This window comes from Chaetura pelagica, unplaced genomic scaffold, assembly GCF_000747805.2.
Source record: "Chaetura pelagica isolate M959 unplaced genomic scaffold, ChaPel_1.0 scaffold37, whole genome shotgun sequence".
In the NCBI taxonomy this organism is placed as follows: Eukaryota; Metazoa; Chordata; class Aves; order Apodiformes; family Apodidae; genus Chaetura; species Chaetura pelagica.
The window spans coordinates 6,771,681-6,787,404 of record NW_009954567.1 but is presented as its reverse complement, the minus strand read 5'-3'; the positions used below and the strand labels follow the sequence as shown (position 1 = coordinate 6,787,404).

Genomic DNA, 15,724 nt, shown 5'->3' with positions numbered 1-15,724 from the left:
AAAGAGGAGGTGGCACAGCTTATCCCCTCCCTCCTCACAGGTCTCTGAGGGCTGCAAGAGGCAGGGTGGAAGATGACTCTACTTCTCCAGATGATCCCACCCACACAGCACAAAAGATTAAAACCTACGTGTGGGACAAGTTCTCTCCATGGCTTACTGGCACGTACAGAAAGCCAAATACTTCCTTAACTAGGGCTGTCCCATATCAGTTTACTCACAGTCATTTAGTCTCTGTAAAATCCATGGGTTTAAGCAGAAAGACCAAATCTCTAGAACCAGTTCATCCTTCCAGGCAAAGCACAGCTGATACTTGGACAGTGAAAAGATAAACTCACTGAGCTGTGTAACTGCAGCTCAATAATAAGCTGGCTAAAGGAAAGGTTTATCAAGAAGTATTGCTTGTCAAGCTCACAACATTGAAGGAAGCTGCTTAACAGAAATGCTGGGGGACTGGGTGTGCAACTGAAGGCTGTTCTTAGCCCTGGGGTGGTATTTGCTCTCACCACAGTCATGAATCCATGAAGACACTGAAAGAACTGCCTTCAGTCCATGGAAAAATTACTGAAGTTGCAAGAGGGAGACAGACTGCCTTAACATGAGTAAACACTTTGCTCTCTGCTGGTAACAAAGAAGAACAGTTTTTGTTACTGAAAGAAATTCAGAGGGAAAATACTGAACAGCAAACAAAAGCAACACTGGTCAGTTCATTTTGGCACACATCAGGCTGCAATTCTTTTGCCAATGTCAATGTGTTCCATGCTGTGTAGCTATAAATTTCACTTGTGTTTGAAAAAAAAGGAGCATATAAAACTGCCTTGGATCTGCCTAATGTAGTCTGTCTGTAGACAGGACACAATCACTGTATTTTTTCAGCTGAATGACCCCAAAAAGAAAATCTTTAGTTGCTCTCAAAGTATACATACCTGCAATCCCTTGTAGCAGCCCACAGACATTAAAAATGCTTTTCTTCATAATACTCTGCACACACATGGTAAAGACAGATACAAATGCCACGGCACAGAGAATCATGATTCCCACAGCTAGGAAAATAGCGGTTGCCTGCCAGAACCCACTGGCAATCTCATTGAAGTTTTCAGCATAAGGACCACAGAGCGTGTCTCGTCTAGAGAGCTGCATGTGGGGGATTCTGGTGCAGCGCCCATAGATGCCCAGCGTTGGATGGTAAGGCTCCTGTGACCCCCCTGTTCTGTTGTCCACATCCTCGGAGCTCGCAGGCTTTGCTTTGCCAATCAGCCAGTCTGCGCTCATAAAAGCGATGAGCTCTGCAAAAGCCACCACAATACTCAGGAGAGTCCACAGCATCGACCGACATGTTACAATGACATGACACATATTGATGTCCAGTGCTTGTGATCAGTGCAGCTGACAGTCTTAAAATCCAGGCACGAGGAGTAAAAATTAAATTAGTATTTTAAAAAGAAAAAAATATTCAAAAAGAAAATCACTGTGGCTGCTCTGTCTGCTTTTTCAGTTCTCTCACAAAGGCCAAGTTGAAATTTCTCAGAAGAAAAATTAAGTGGCCCCAAGTCTAGCAAGCAATGCGGTCATTTGTTCTGTTTAGTTCCTCCTACTTTCTTTCTGGGATGCTGATCTCTGAAGTGCACTTCTCTTTCTTAATATTCCTACTGGCACATGACGCTGTAGGCTGGCAAAGGAGGCTGCAAGGACTGCCCACTCTTTAACATCACACACCTATAAGAAAAACAAAAACCAGCACATCAGTAGGGAGAAAAAAAGTCTTTGTTTCCACCCCCAAAACGAGCCAAGTTCTCGCACAGAGCCACATCAACATGCAAAAACTCTAACAAGGGCCTGTCAAGCAGAGCCTGTGGAAACCTCCTCCCAGGTTTCTCCCTGGGGAGTGATTAATCTCCTGCTGCCCGGCCGCACTTATGATGTCTGCTCTGCCCCATTTCACTGCGGCTGTTTCACCGAGCAGTTTGCAAGCAAAGGTCTCAGCAACACCCAGCAGTCCCACCCACTCCTACCACCACGCCCCCATCATCTTCCTCTGGTCAGAATTACCAAGGTTGCTGGCAGTTACCCAGCAAAATGTTTGTACACGTTTAAACGGTTTTGCAGATGTATGTCTCCTGCCTTCAGCTTGGGGAGGCAGCACAGCACGCCCTGGGGAAGGAAGCCGGGCACAACTCCATGTGCCATGGGCAACCGGGTTTTGGAAAGGGCAATGAAGGAATCTTGCTCCAACCTTCTAGGCTTCTGCTGACTGCAGCTGAGCCAACCCTGGCCTCAAGAGGAGGCAAGCAGGATTGCTGCTGGGGACAATCTGCCTGTGATGTGGCAACACAGCTCACCCCTTTGAAGTCTGAGTTTTGAAGGAGTGGTGTTTCCCAGCAGGGTAGTTCTGTATCCATCTTTACACTCATGTTCCAGAAAAGCAATCTGCCCACAGGTATGTCACACACCTCATCTTGAACTGATGCCAACAATGGCAGCCTCCAGAGACTTATGCTTACGCCACTGTAAACAGGAATCTGTGGAAAAATGCCCCAGTCGCTGCCAAGTGGCCAACAGCCCTGCTGAGAGGGGTTGCCAGGCAGCCCTGAGCTTCCTGTCTGCCCTTGGTTCTCCCTTTCCATAATCCTGCACATGCAGGGACTACAACAAAACAATCCCCAGGGCTTCCCCCAAGCCTTTATGCTGCCTTTCAACAGTAGCTGATGACATTCCCAGAGTTACACTTATCTTAGTACAAGGGACAATCAAACATCACCGTAGTTCCAGCTCACGTTCAAATATTGGCCTTAAAATAACTAATGGGTCATCGCACACGCCCCTGTGCTTGAACTGAAACCGTGTTGCTTGAAAGCAAAGGGTGGGGGGAGCAGGAAATGCCCTCAGGTTACCCCCTGCATGATGAGAATGTAGCACTTCCAAGGTTTCCTCACAAAAAACAAAATACTGACATTAAACTGGGGACGAGAGCAGAGAACCAGATCTGGACTTCACTGTTGTGCTGCTGCCTAACACAAAGGGGGTCAGCAGATGCCAGAAACACATATTCCCTTTTCTTTTTTTTTTTTTTTTTTTGGCTTTGTCATGGCGCTGGCATTTAATTTCTTAGGAGTTTTGAGCCCAATGGTTGAATCCTAGTCCCACTGAATGCACAGCGAAACACAAATACACAACTTCAATACTTTGAGAATTTCATCCAGCAGTTTCTACTCCCTCTATACTAGTTGTAGGAAATAATCTCCAAGATTTTATCCTCATTACTCTTTCTTGTCCAGATCTGCAGACTCCCCTGGTACTAGCAGATACACAGACTCAAGCTGCTGTGCCAGCAACTCAGGTTTGTCTCCTTTACTTTGATGTTACAGCATTGCCTTATAAAAGGCAAAATATATTTAGTTGCGCTTCTAGCTAAACTGAGGTAACAGTCCAGCTCATGTTCCATTTTTTGGGGGAAAGAATTATGTTTTCAAGCACCCTGACATACTAATGGCTCGAATATACCCTTTGTAATAACAGAGAGCTGAAATGTCACACTGCCAAAGAAAAATTAATTCTCTCAGTATTTCCACTTTAAATAACAACTGTAATGTAGGAAATGTCCACTACACGTCAGATGCCATCTGCATGATTAAAGAGAATTTAAAAGGAAATGTCTTTATTTTTTAAGAGATGTTCCCAAAAGCCCAGGAATCTGTATGTCAATGTAAGCACTGCACTTGTGTGAACTCCTCATCTTTGGAATTCCAGGATTTTAACTGAGGTGCAAGAGACATAAGAGTTGAACACACATAATAGCTGTTCCTACTTACTCTGTATGTACTGAACATAAAGTACTGTTTAGTCACCACAGATGAGAACAAAGTTCATATTTACTTAAGTAGGTGGAAATTCCAGATGAACAGTGGCAGCCATAAAAACATGGCACTGATAACAAACGTGGGATGCTACACCAGAAGCAGAAGAAAAGACCAAACCATGAGGCTCTTTTCCATTTGAAATGCAAGAGCAAAAATACACGGTAGTAACATTTTAAAACAATGTATGTCCAGAAAAGTTACTGTATAAGCAAAACAGCCTGCATAAACATGATACAGAAGTCACAACTAGTCTCAGTACTTCACTGGAACATATACGTCCCGGTTTTGCAACACAGGGAGTATTACACAGCACCTAAAGGTTGGCAAAGGTCATTAATAACAACAGCTCAACAGAATACCTTTCACCTTTCAATGAAAGCTTCACCATTCAGATTTTCCCAGGTAGTAAGTGCTTTGTTCTGGTATTCAGACCAACATACCATTATTCATGGGAGAATTTCTGCATAAATTCATTCTTGCACTAGTGATGCCCTTGAACAGGAGCACCACTCACCCACAACTCCTTTTTGTGAGCAGATGGACAGAAACATGCCTACATGTAAGATGGTGCATAGACCAGACCAGGGTCAAGGGCTTTTCTTCACTGAGAGACAAGCAAAGGTTGCACAAAGTACTGGTGATAAGTTACATTTCAGTCACGCTTGTGTAATAAACCCAATTCTTCCAACATGCTCCACTTCGCGTGTCCAAATGAAGCTAACCAATTCTCACGTGACATGTTTGTGCCCTACACTGAAGCCTTTCCACATGCAGACTGTGGTAAATAACTGCTTGTCTCCAGCTCTCTGCTCACCCGTTTTCTTCTATTTTTGCTCAACAGAAACTCAAGCTTGGCCCTTGCAAGGCTGAAAACTGCCTGTTTATTCCTCCTCTCAGTTTCCCATCCCTTCACAAGATTTTTCCATGACAGACTGTATGCTCTTCACAGCACGCCACTCAATATTCACTTCTAACTGACTGTCAAAATATTTGCTTTGAAAGCCCAAATTCAAAATATACAATGGTTCTTTAACCCCTTTGGTATCAACTCATTTGAAATAATTCTGAGGAAGTATACTACAAAAAAGTAAGCTCACCCCTTCGTCACTGAGGCCTCCCCTTATTTTTAGTACTGCATTCAAATGTACAGTCATGGAAGGAGGCCATCTGCTGTGAGCAAGTGGGTGCCTCAGGAGGAAAATAGCCCCAAACAGTACGCAGTTGCATGAGCTACACACCATGGTAGCTTCTCAGCGTGAAGGTCTTGGCAGCATCATCCCACCCCACCATATAACCCAGCGTTCCTTGGTTGGAAAGCACAGCTCTTGGACGGGGCAAAAAGGTACCTTCAGCCCCTTTTACTCTGCTCCCTGAACCATGCTCATAGTCAGACTCTGCATTAAGTGTAATACTGTGAAAAGATGTCAGTGAGAACATCAAGTCCTCAAAGTACCTACAGAGAATAAAACTGAGCTCCTGAATGCAAAAATATTTTAGTTGTTTTAATCTAATGAAATAAGCCACCTCAAGGTATCACAAAAACTTTCTTCCTCTTTAAGATGCAATGTTGACAGCCAGATACTCTGCCTCAAGCTGTACTCACATCTCTAGCTAAGGCTGTTTAGCTGTTACGTTTTACTACACAACACTGTGATATGCTAAGTAGCTGTTGAAGGGTCTACAGAACAAGTCCTGTGAGGAGCAGCTGAGGGACCTACGGTGGTTTAGTCTGGAGAAAAGAAGGCTGAGGAGAGACCTGATCACACTTCGCTCTGTCCTTTCCACCTGAAAGGACGTTGTAGTGAGGTGCCATGTAGCAAGTGATAACACAAGAAGAAATGGCCTTAGGTTGTGCTGGGGAGGCTTAGATTGGGTATTAGGAAAATATTTCTCACTGAAAGGAGTGTCAATCATTGGAACAGGCTGCCCAGGGAAGTGGTGAAGTCACCATCTCCAAAGGTGTTTAAAAGATTTGTAGACATGGCACTTAGGAATATGGTTTAGTGATGGACTTGGTAGTGCTATGTTAACAGTTGAACTCAATTATCTTAAAGGTATTTTCAAGCCTAAATGATTCTATGATTCTAAGTAAATAAATAACATCTCTTTTTCTGAACTAGATAAAGAAACACACTAAGTTCCATTTTACCTACACTGCCAAAGCCCAAAAGACAGAAGCTGATCCAAATTACAACATCTGAATCAAGCATTTGATTTTAGAGATGTTGAGCTGCAGGATTTTGCTTTGGCATACCAGGCAGATGGGAAGGAACAGCTGCAAAGCTCACATCTGAGTCAACGATATACCATGGCTGTTTATTTTAAAAAGGTGTCCTACAAGAAACATATGAAACACTCCCAAGTACCTTTCATAACAGTGTTATGGCCAATTCTTCATGCCCCCCCTTATGGTTTGACTGAAGATGGAGGCTCAGACTAAACCCTAAACCCTACAATTCAGCTTTTGCCTTTCCCAGCCTGGTTCTGTCAGCTCAAGAGGGAGAATAAATCATCTTTAGATAAGTGGCTTTTGGCTTGGCTTAAACAAACAGCTGAATGGAAGGCCACACAGACTGCTGAAATGGTCCCAATTTATACAATAAATCCAGGCACAATTAAGACGTTTTCTTCCAAAGTTTGCTACAGCCCAAAGCACAGCTACATGGAGGAGTTTCTAAACCTTGTTTACAACACACAAGCTTGAGCATCTCATAAGCCAAAATATGCCAGTCTTGGAAGCCTGGGTTCTGCCTTCTCTGAAACATTGTTCATTAGAATTTATGAACACTGTGAAAATACTAACTATGAAAGTGGCTTCTATTTATGTTGTTTGCAGACTTACTATTTAAAACAAACAGAAAAAGGTTAACACGCTAAGACTCAATCACCTCATGCTGACCCCCACCCAGGTTGATATGAGCACCTACTTGATGCAGCTTCCATCCTCAGGTGTTGCTAGACAAGCAGGCTAGTCAACTGTGAGCTCACCCTGACTGGCAGAGTAAGGCAGCCACCAAACCATAGAGGCAGGAGGGACAACACTGGAACAATGTGGCATGATCATTAGAGATTATTTTCTGAGTGAGTGATAGATGTTAATAAACCCACTTCTCCTGCCACCTGGTCCCCTCACAGGAGGTGCATTGTTCCAGGAGCTTCTGCCCAGGAAAAGAGGTCAGGCTCCTGCTGACTTCCACTGCACTTCTCAGGAGACACTACCATGAACGCTAATCCACTTTGCTAAATGTGTGCCTCTACACTTCTATCTCCACCCACCACCCCACCCTGCAAATGGAAGACAAGGTATGCTCACCACATTCTTGTGTTATAAAAGAACAGGGACAAAGATTAGTACTTAAGGAAAGATAAGTATCAAAAGGTTTTGAGTAAGCTTTCTCTGCAGATCATAAGGAGATCTGCTGGCACTGGTTTCTGGTAAGCAGCCCATACGCACCACGGGAAGCACCTGGACCAAGAAGAGGAAAGGATACTTGGATACTTCAGTATGTCTTTGTTTTGTTTTTTAAAATGCGACACATTTCAAACTCATCAAAAATATTCAGGGTCAGACCACAAAACAGGAGAAGGTGCTTTAAAGCTGAAGTGGTTGTACAGCCTCAGATAAACAGCAAGGAATAAGCAAAGGATTCTGTCATGGTTAGACTCAGCATCAACAATCAAACCAGCAACAATAATGCTCTTGATCCCCTCCTACCTAGATAGGGAAGGAGAGAGAATAAGGAGAGACTTCCCAGCTTGAAAACTAAACTAGACATTTTAATTAAAGGCTAATGATAAAAGAAAATATGTACAATTATATACAAATGTGTTCAGGAATGTGCAAACCCCCATCACCTCCCCCACCCCCGGCAGTTCCCAGGGCATCTCCTGAGCTGTGAGCAGTCCCAAAGCTGCTGGATCCCCTGGTGTTAACTAACCATGTGGCCCTTGCTAATTATTTGTCCCAATTTTTAAAATTTCCACCACTCACTGCCTTCAGGGTAGTTTTTAGCAGACCACTGTACCTTTCAATCTTCCCTGAGGCTGGTGCACGGTATGGGATATGATATATCCATTTGATATTATGTACTTTGGCCCAGTCAGTCACAAGATTGTGAATTGAGTCCCATTGTCTGACTCAGTTCTCTCTGGAGTACTATGTCTCCACAAGATTTGCTTCTCAAGGCCCAGGATGGTGTTCCAGGCTGTGGCATAAGGCACAGGATATGTTTCCAACCATCCTGTACTTGTTTCCACCATTGTAAGCATAGAGTGCTTACCCTGGCAGCTCTGAGGCAGTGTGATGTAGTCAGTTTGCCAGGCCTCCCGATACCTGTTCCTTGACCACCTCCCCTCATACCACAAAGGCTTCAACCGTTTCAGCTGCTTAACTGCAGCACATGTCTCACAGTCGTGGATCACTTGTGCAATAGTGTCCATGGTTAAGTTCACCTCTCAGTCATGAGCCCATTTGTATGTTGCATCTCTGCCCTGATGACCTGAGGTGTCATGGGCCCATCGACCTAGAAAGAGCTCACCCTTGTGTTCCCAGTCTACGTCTATTTGGAACACTTAAGCAGCCTCATCTGCTTGTTGGTTGTGTCGATGTTTCTCAGTGGCTCGACTCAGAGGCACGTGTGCATCTACATGATGCACTTTTACCCCAGTTTCTCTACCCGAGCTGCAATGCCTTTCCACAGGTCAGCAACCCAAATAGGTTTACCTTTTCGCTGCCAGTTGTTCTGCTGCCACTGTTTTAGCCAACCCCACAAGGCATTTGCTGCCATCTATGAGTCAGTGTAGAGATAGAGTCTTGGCCACCCCTCTCGCTCAGCAATGTCCAAAGCCAGCTGGATGGCTTTTACCTCTGCAAACTGACTCGATTCACCTTCTCCTTCAGCTACTTGTGCAACCAGTCATGTAGGACTCCACACAGAAGCTTTCTCTTTTGGCACTTTCCTACAAGACAACAGGAGACATCAGTGAAAAAAGCAAATTGTTTCTCAGTCTCTGGTAGATGATCATATGGCAGAGCTTCTTGACCCTGTCTCACCACTTCTTTTGGTGGCATTCCAAAGTGTGTGCCTTCTGGCTAGTCTGTAATTGCTTCTATGATTCCTAGACAATTAGGGCTTGACCTTGCTGGGTAACCGAACCAGTCCATTTACTCTAATTAGCACTGGTGGCACAATGGACAGGAGTAGTAATAGTCTTGAACACAACGCTCAGCACTGGTAATCAGCACACCGGGAGGAGCTGCGTGTCAGTGCTGATCACTTCTGAAGTGGCTCTAACTCCTTCATATGCTGCAAGTATCTCCTCTTCAGATGATGCATAGTTGGCTATGATACCTCTGTAGCTCTGGCTCCAGAATCCCAACGGTCAACCTCGAGCTTCCCCTGGCACTTTCTGCCAGAGGCTCCAGGCAGGACTGTTGTACCCGGCTGTGGTGTAGAGCACATTTTTGATTTCTGGCCCTGTTTGAGCTGGTCCAAGGGTCATTGCCTGCACAACCTCCTTTATAATGTGCTCAGAAGCTTTCTGATGTTCAGGACCCCATTTAAGTTGCTCTTCTTTTCAGTCACCTCATAGACAGGTTTCAAAATTTGACTGTAATGAGGAATGTGCATACTCCAGAAACCAAAAGGCCCTAAAAAGGTTTGAATGTCCTTTTTGTTAAGCTGGTGGGGCCATACCTGTTACTCTGTTAATTACATCCACTGTGATCTGGCGACATCCATCTTGCCATCTAATTCCCAGGAATAGGATCTCTAGTGTACGTCTCTTGACTTTGCTTCATTTCACAGAAATACCAGCTTCCAAAATAATTTGGATGACCCTTTTACCTTTCTCAAAGAATTCTGGTGTGTCACCCCACATAATGATGTTGTTGATGTACTGCAGGTGTTCTGGAGCTCCACCTTTCTCCAGTGCAGATCAGTCCATGGCAAATGGCTGAACTGTGTTTCCACCCCTGAGGAAGTCGATTCCAGGTGTACTGGACTCTCCTCCAGGTGAAAGCAAACTGTGGCCTGCACTCTGGTGCTATAAGAATAGAGAAGAATGCATGAGCAATGTCAATGGTGGCAACACCACCTGGCTGCTTTTGACTCCAGCTCGTACTGAAGTTCTAGCATGTCCGGTACAGCAGCACTGAGCGGTGGTGTCACCTCATTCAGGCCACGATAGCCCACTGTCAGCCTCCATTCGCCATCAGGCTTGCACACTGGCCAGATAGGACTGTTGAAGGGTGAGTGAGTCCTGCTGATCACTCCCTGGCTCTCTAATTGCTGGATCAGCTTATGAATGGGGATCACAGAGTCTCTGTTGGTACGATATTGTTGTCTATGCACCGCTGAAGTGGCAATTGGCACCTGTTGGTCTTCAACCTTCAGCAACCCCGCTAGAGAACGGTCATCTGAAAGGCCAGACACAGTATGCAGCTGTTCAGTGTTCTCAGTCTCTACAGCTGCTATACCAAAGGCCCATCAGTACCCTTTTGGGTCACAGAAATATCTTTTTTTGAGACAGTCTACGCCAAGGATGCATGGAACAGCTGGGCCAGTCACTATAGGGTGCACTTCCCACTTTTTACCAGTGAGGCTCACATCAGCCTCCAGAACAGTCAGTTCTTGAGATCCTCCTGTCACTCCAGAAACAGTAACTGATTCTGTCCCTTTATGATTTAATGGTAATTAGTGTGCACTGTGCACCAGTGTCCACCAAGGCTTTATACTTTTGGGGTTCCAGTGTGCCAGGTCACCAAATCCACACAGTCCAATAAACTCAGTTGTCCCTCTCCTCCTCCTGGCTGGAGACTGGGCACTTCTAATATTAAGCATTAGAGGGTGATGCACTATCCTGGTTGAAGGACCAGTCGCTGGAGACTGGAGCAGCCTTCTTCCTAGAAGGACCGTCTCCTGTTTTTATTCCATGTAGCAGCTCTTGCACGCAGAGAATAACATCAGGTTTGTTGTCCCAGGTTCTCATGTCCTCTTTACAATGATTATGGAAGAGAGACCACAGGCAGCTTTGAAGCTGGTCCCATCTTGCTGCTGTCTTAAAGCAGGACATCTCCTCTTAATGCCTGCAACATGAACCCAGTTGTCTCTAGAGAGATACTTGCGTTTACCTTCCCATCTATTTAGCATCTTTTTCCTTCTGTCAGTCATTTTTTCCATGGCTGAGATGTGGAACTGATGGGAATTGGAGAGCATATCTCCATATTGCCATACTTTGAAAGCCAGTTCACACACAGTTGGTCTTCCATAGTCATCAATGTGTCTCATGAAGGAGAATATATGGGCATGTGCTGCTGGTACAGCCTGCAAAAACTTCCAGAACATTTGTGTGTTGCACAGGACGTCATCAGAATCTGTAATCCTGTAGTTACCATAGATCACCTCTCACACAGCTAATTCTCTCAAATACATGATGGCTCTCTCAAGAGTGGGTGTTCTGCTTTGGCACCAGTGGATGTCACCCTTGTGGGGGTATCTCTCCCTTACAGCTGAAAGAAATCAGCTCCATAGGGTGGTAGTTCCCGTCTTACTACCAATTGATCTATCAATTGATCTATCAAGGATCCCAACTGCCTGGCTTCTCTTTCATCCATGTCATAGATTTCAGCCCCACTATCAAAGCATCAGAGCAACCAAGCAAGAAGTGGGTCACCTTCATTGCAGGTAAAGTCCTTTCTCATGAGGTGCAGTTCCTTTAGAGAGAAAGGTTGGACAAGATCATCATCACCTGATTGAGAGTGGCCTGCTTTTCTATCTGCTTGAGAAGGGCCTGCTGCTTTATCTGTTCTAGACATGTCTGCTCCTTTGATTAGGTCTTTTAACATCGCTTTGAAATGGGGTCCTCTACTTTTAAATGCATTCTTAGGGTTTTAGGTGGCTGCTTCTTTGCTTTGCTCCTAGTCACAGGATGAACTTTAATTTATGTTTGTTTTGGATCGAGTGGGAGTGGCTATGGTCTTTGCAGCAGCAGCAGCAGCGGTGGTGGTGGCAGCAACCTTGTCTGTGGGGAAGCGGATTGTGATCACTCTGTACATCCACAGTACATTATAAACATTCAGCAGAAGAATCCCTACTGAAGCAATGCTGTGTAGATCAAAAGTTGGGAGATTCAGCCTGAGAGAAAATGAAGAGGTAATTCTGACCCTGCCACTACCAACACAGACCTTTCTGTTCACATAAAAATCCTTACTATATGGTGCCACCAACAGATCAGTATCAAAACCCCCATTATCACTAAAGAGCGTATCATGTGATAGATTATGGCTTTGGCTATAGTCTTGTTGATAAACCATAAAACAATAGCAAGAGCAGTTACACAAAGCAGCTGCACACCACATGTACAACTGCATATTGGGAAACAGGTCTAGCAGAAACTATGCAGAAAGTGTCTGTTCAGTTTTCAGCCCTTTCAGTATATTCAGCATAAGTGCTGCACACAGCAATATCAGGGATTCCTCTCATCAGAGATGGAATTTTAAACATTTACCAATTAGTGAGAATTTGTAGCCAGGGCTTAAGATACAGCCCCACGTTGGGTGCCAATAAATTATTGTCATGGTTAGACTCAGGATCAGCAATTAAACCAGCAACAACAATGATCTCGATCCCCTCATCTTCCCACCCAGGTAGGGAAGGAGAGAGGTCAGGAGAGAGAGACTTCCCAGATTGAAAACTAAACTAGATAGGTTTAATTAAAGGCTAATGATAAAAGAAAATATGTATAATTATATACAAATGTGTTCAGGAATGTGCAAACCCCTATCACCTCCCCGAACCCCCAGCAATTCCCACAGCATCTCCTGAGCTGTGAGTAGTCCTGAAATGTCCTGGAGCTGCCGGAGGGAGCGGCAGAGAAGAGTTATAAGGGTCAGGGATGCATGGGTCTGGGGATCAGTGGTGATGGAGAGATGAAGTCCTGCCTGGACACCAGCCATAGATGGAAGAGAAGGGAAGAAGAAGCAGGAAGGAAGGGGCTTGGCTTTCGTGATCTCTGACTTTATAACAAGCATTACTTGTGTATACATGTATGGAATATCTCTGGCCAATTTTGCTGTCCATCTAGTCTGCTCCTCCCTACAAGGGTTGCAGATACGACTCTTCTGCTCCTGTAGCATCCAAAACCAAAGCAGAGCAAAGTGTCTTTGGTCTCTCGGCAGTAACATAAACATTTCAGCATTATCAGTCCGCTAGTTGGAAAACTTGCTGCGCTACTTCAAAGAGACATCACTGAAGAAAAACATCAGTAAAAAGAAGATTGGCTTTATCCTGGCTCAAACCAGGACAAATTCCTTCCACTTCCATCCACCTTCAAAATTTAATAAAATTATCACCTACTAAAACAATATTCCAGAGTGGAGTTTTTTTACTTGAAGAACAGAAAGCAAAGCTTTGATTACAAAGCTTTGATTCACAAGTCATCACTTGTGAATTGAAGGAGAACAAACATTTGCATATCTCGTAAATATTTAACTTTTATAAACATGCGCAGACATATTAATGACTGCATTGTTGTGACAGGCTGTTGAAGACATGCCACACTGTTTGCAGACATGCATTTCACTGGTAGTAGAAGGAATGCAGACTTACAATGCATTGTGTCTTGATCATGTTGGCACAATGTAAGATGTGAAACAGAATTAAAACATTTTGCAAAATTGTTAAAACTCACAGGAATATCTTAATCAAATCCCTATTTCCTCGCTTTTCATTTGAAATATGCCCTGTTTACTTTAGTCATTTCCTACTAAACAAAGCTTGTAGATGTAAAATGTTAAATTAAACCATATTTCATGTGTTCAAATGCCAAAATTCTATGCACACCATCAGGTTAAAAAGAAAAGTCAGTGACTGATGACTTTCCAGACAGCGTGAGATGGCTATTCCACCACATCTTGGAAGTGGGCTTCTTCCTGTCGTGCTATGGAAAATGCCATCTAATTGCAGGTGGATTTGTTTCATCATGGTAAAATACATGAATATGAAACATATTTCCAACTATTTAAAAAAAAAAAAGAAAGCAGCTAAAATGTACTGTTCTCTTTCTGACCTCATTAAAAGCCGTGGCAAAACTCCTGCTGATTTTAATGCGGCAAATACATCGCTAAGAAATCACTAGAAGAATGAGTTTCCAAATTTTCAGACCAACTGCAGGGGAGGTTTAAACACAGGATTCATATCCCTTTTCCCTCATCCAGGCAAAACTTTGCTTATTGCTCCCCCACTAAGAGGAGATCACGCTAACTCGAATCCCCAGCATTTCCTCTGAACTGCAATTTGTCAAGCAGATTTGTTTCACTACTCTGTATTTACTGACTTACAAAATTCCCTTAACCTACAGCCACTGTGTTTTGAAAACTTACTCAAGATCTTTTGCAATTCCAAAATTTATTAAAACCTATGAGGCTAAGTAAAGCTAATACGTAGTATTTCTATTGTTGCTATCTCAGGGGAAAATTACACATCACATAAAAAATCATCACTAAGGGAGAAATCTTGGCTACAATTAGTGATAGCCTAACTGCTCAGGAATTTACCAACTGGGAGTGGAATTGTGAGTTTCCTTTCCTACTTTGATTCCTCACTAGCTCACTGAAGTCTCATTTTTCAAAACTCTATTCTGAAACCCCCTTTCTTGGTTACATAAATACATCATAATAATTACATACCTGGAACACCATGTTCAGTTCTAGTCTCTGCTATAGGAAAAAGATGTGGACAGGCTGAAGAGGTTCCAGAGAAGGGCTACAAAGCTCATCAAAGGACTGGGAAGCCTGCCATGTGAGGAAGGGCTGAGAGAACTTTTAAGACTCAGCCTGACATGGTGCTGGGCCATCTCATCTAAACTGTGTTCCCAGCTAGAAAGTTTGGACCACAATGTCCTTGAGGTACCTTCCAACCTGGCATTCTATGATTCCATCATCACACTTTTCAAGGAGACTTTAATATTCATTGTGTTGTGATTACTTCGAATAACAACTCTAAACCACAGCTTCTAAAGGAGTTTGGTTGAGGAGAAAGGGTGCTTGGGAGGAAAATGGTAAGTCAGAAAGAAAGCACTACTAATATTTAGTAAGAAATAAGTCCTTGCTATTTTATACTAAAAATTTAGTATAAACTAGGAGCTAGGCTTTGGCAGTTTAAATAGTTAATACTGTGTGCATGAGTGAAGCATCAGTCCAAAAAAACTTAGGACTCTGTGTTTGTTGTAAAAAGCAATTCACTGTCATGAGTTCATTGTGACATATTTGGAACTGCTCTTAATAATTTATGAATACTGTACTAACATATTTATTATATTAATATATTGGTTATTGTTTAATATCAGTGTTGTGAGAAAAACAGGCAGGAAAGGAAAGAATGACGCATTTATGCCACTTCTCTGCAAACTATGGAGAATAGCTCACTAAAAAGACAATACTAAGACAGGAAAAGCCTCACAAACACAGCAGATCAAAGATGCAAGGACTGTTTAGGAAGGAACAGCCCCTCAAGTTGAAAGGAAGAGAAGTTGTTTGGGACAAACAAGCTTAAAAAAACAAGCATCTGTTGGAGGTGCCTGTTAATGTTAGGCCAACATGGGACACCAGAACAGGTCCCTCTCCTGCCTTTAGGCAAAGCAGACACCCCTGAAAAAAGCCTTGGTTCCTTGTGTGAAAGAAACACTGTCACAGCTAATTCTGTAAAGGAAACCATTGTTGTAACTCCTTTCACAGTTGTGGCTGCATTAGCAGAGGGACCATAAAGGTGTGGATCTCCAGCCTGTCTGAACAGCCCTAAGGGGTTCATTCTTCTGCTGAGACAAGATCTGAAGACATGGACACAGGGACTGCCCTTTGAGATCACGAAGGA

At 43.6% G+C, this 15,724-nt stretch overlaps 1 protein-coding gene across 1 annotated transcript in view; it reads right to left on the bottom strand.

The window, feature by feature from the left end:
- The window catches only part of LHFPL2 (lipoma HMGIC fusion partner-like 2), an 18,394-nt gene extending 17,041 nt beyond the window's left edge, over window positions 1-1,353 (bottom strand). The window contains exon 1 of the mRNA XM_010005387.1: window positions 924-1,353. Within this exon, the coding sequence (XP_010003689.1) occupies window positions 924-1,353 (430 nt within the window). The remainder of the gene's footprint in view (window positions 1-923) is intronic.
- Between the last annotated feature and the right edge of the window lie 14,371 nt (window positions 1,354-15,724).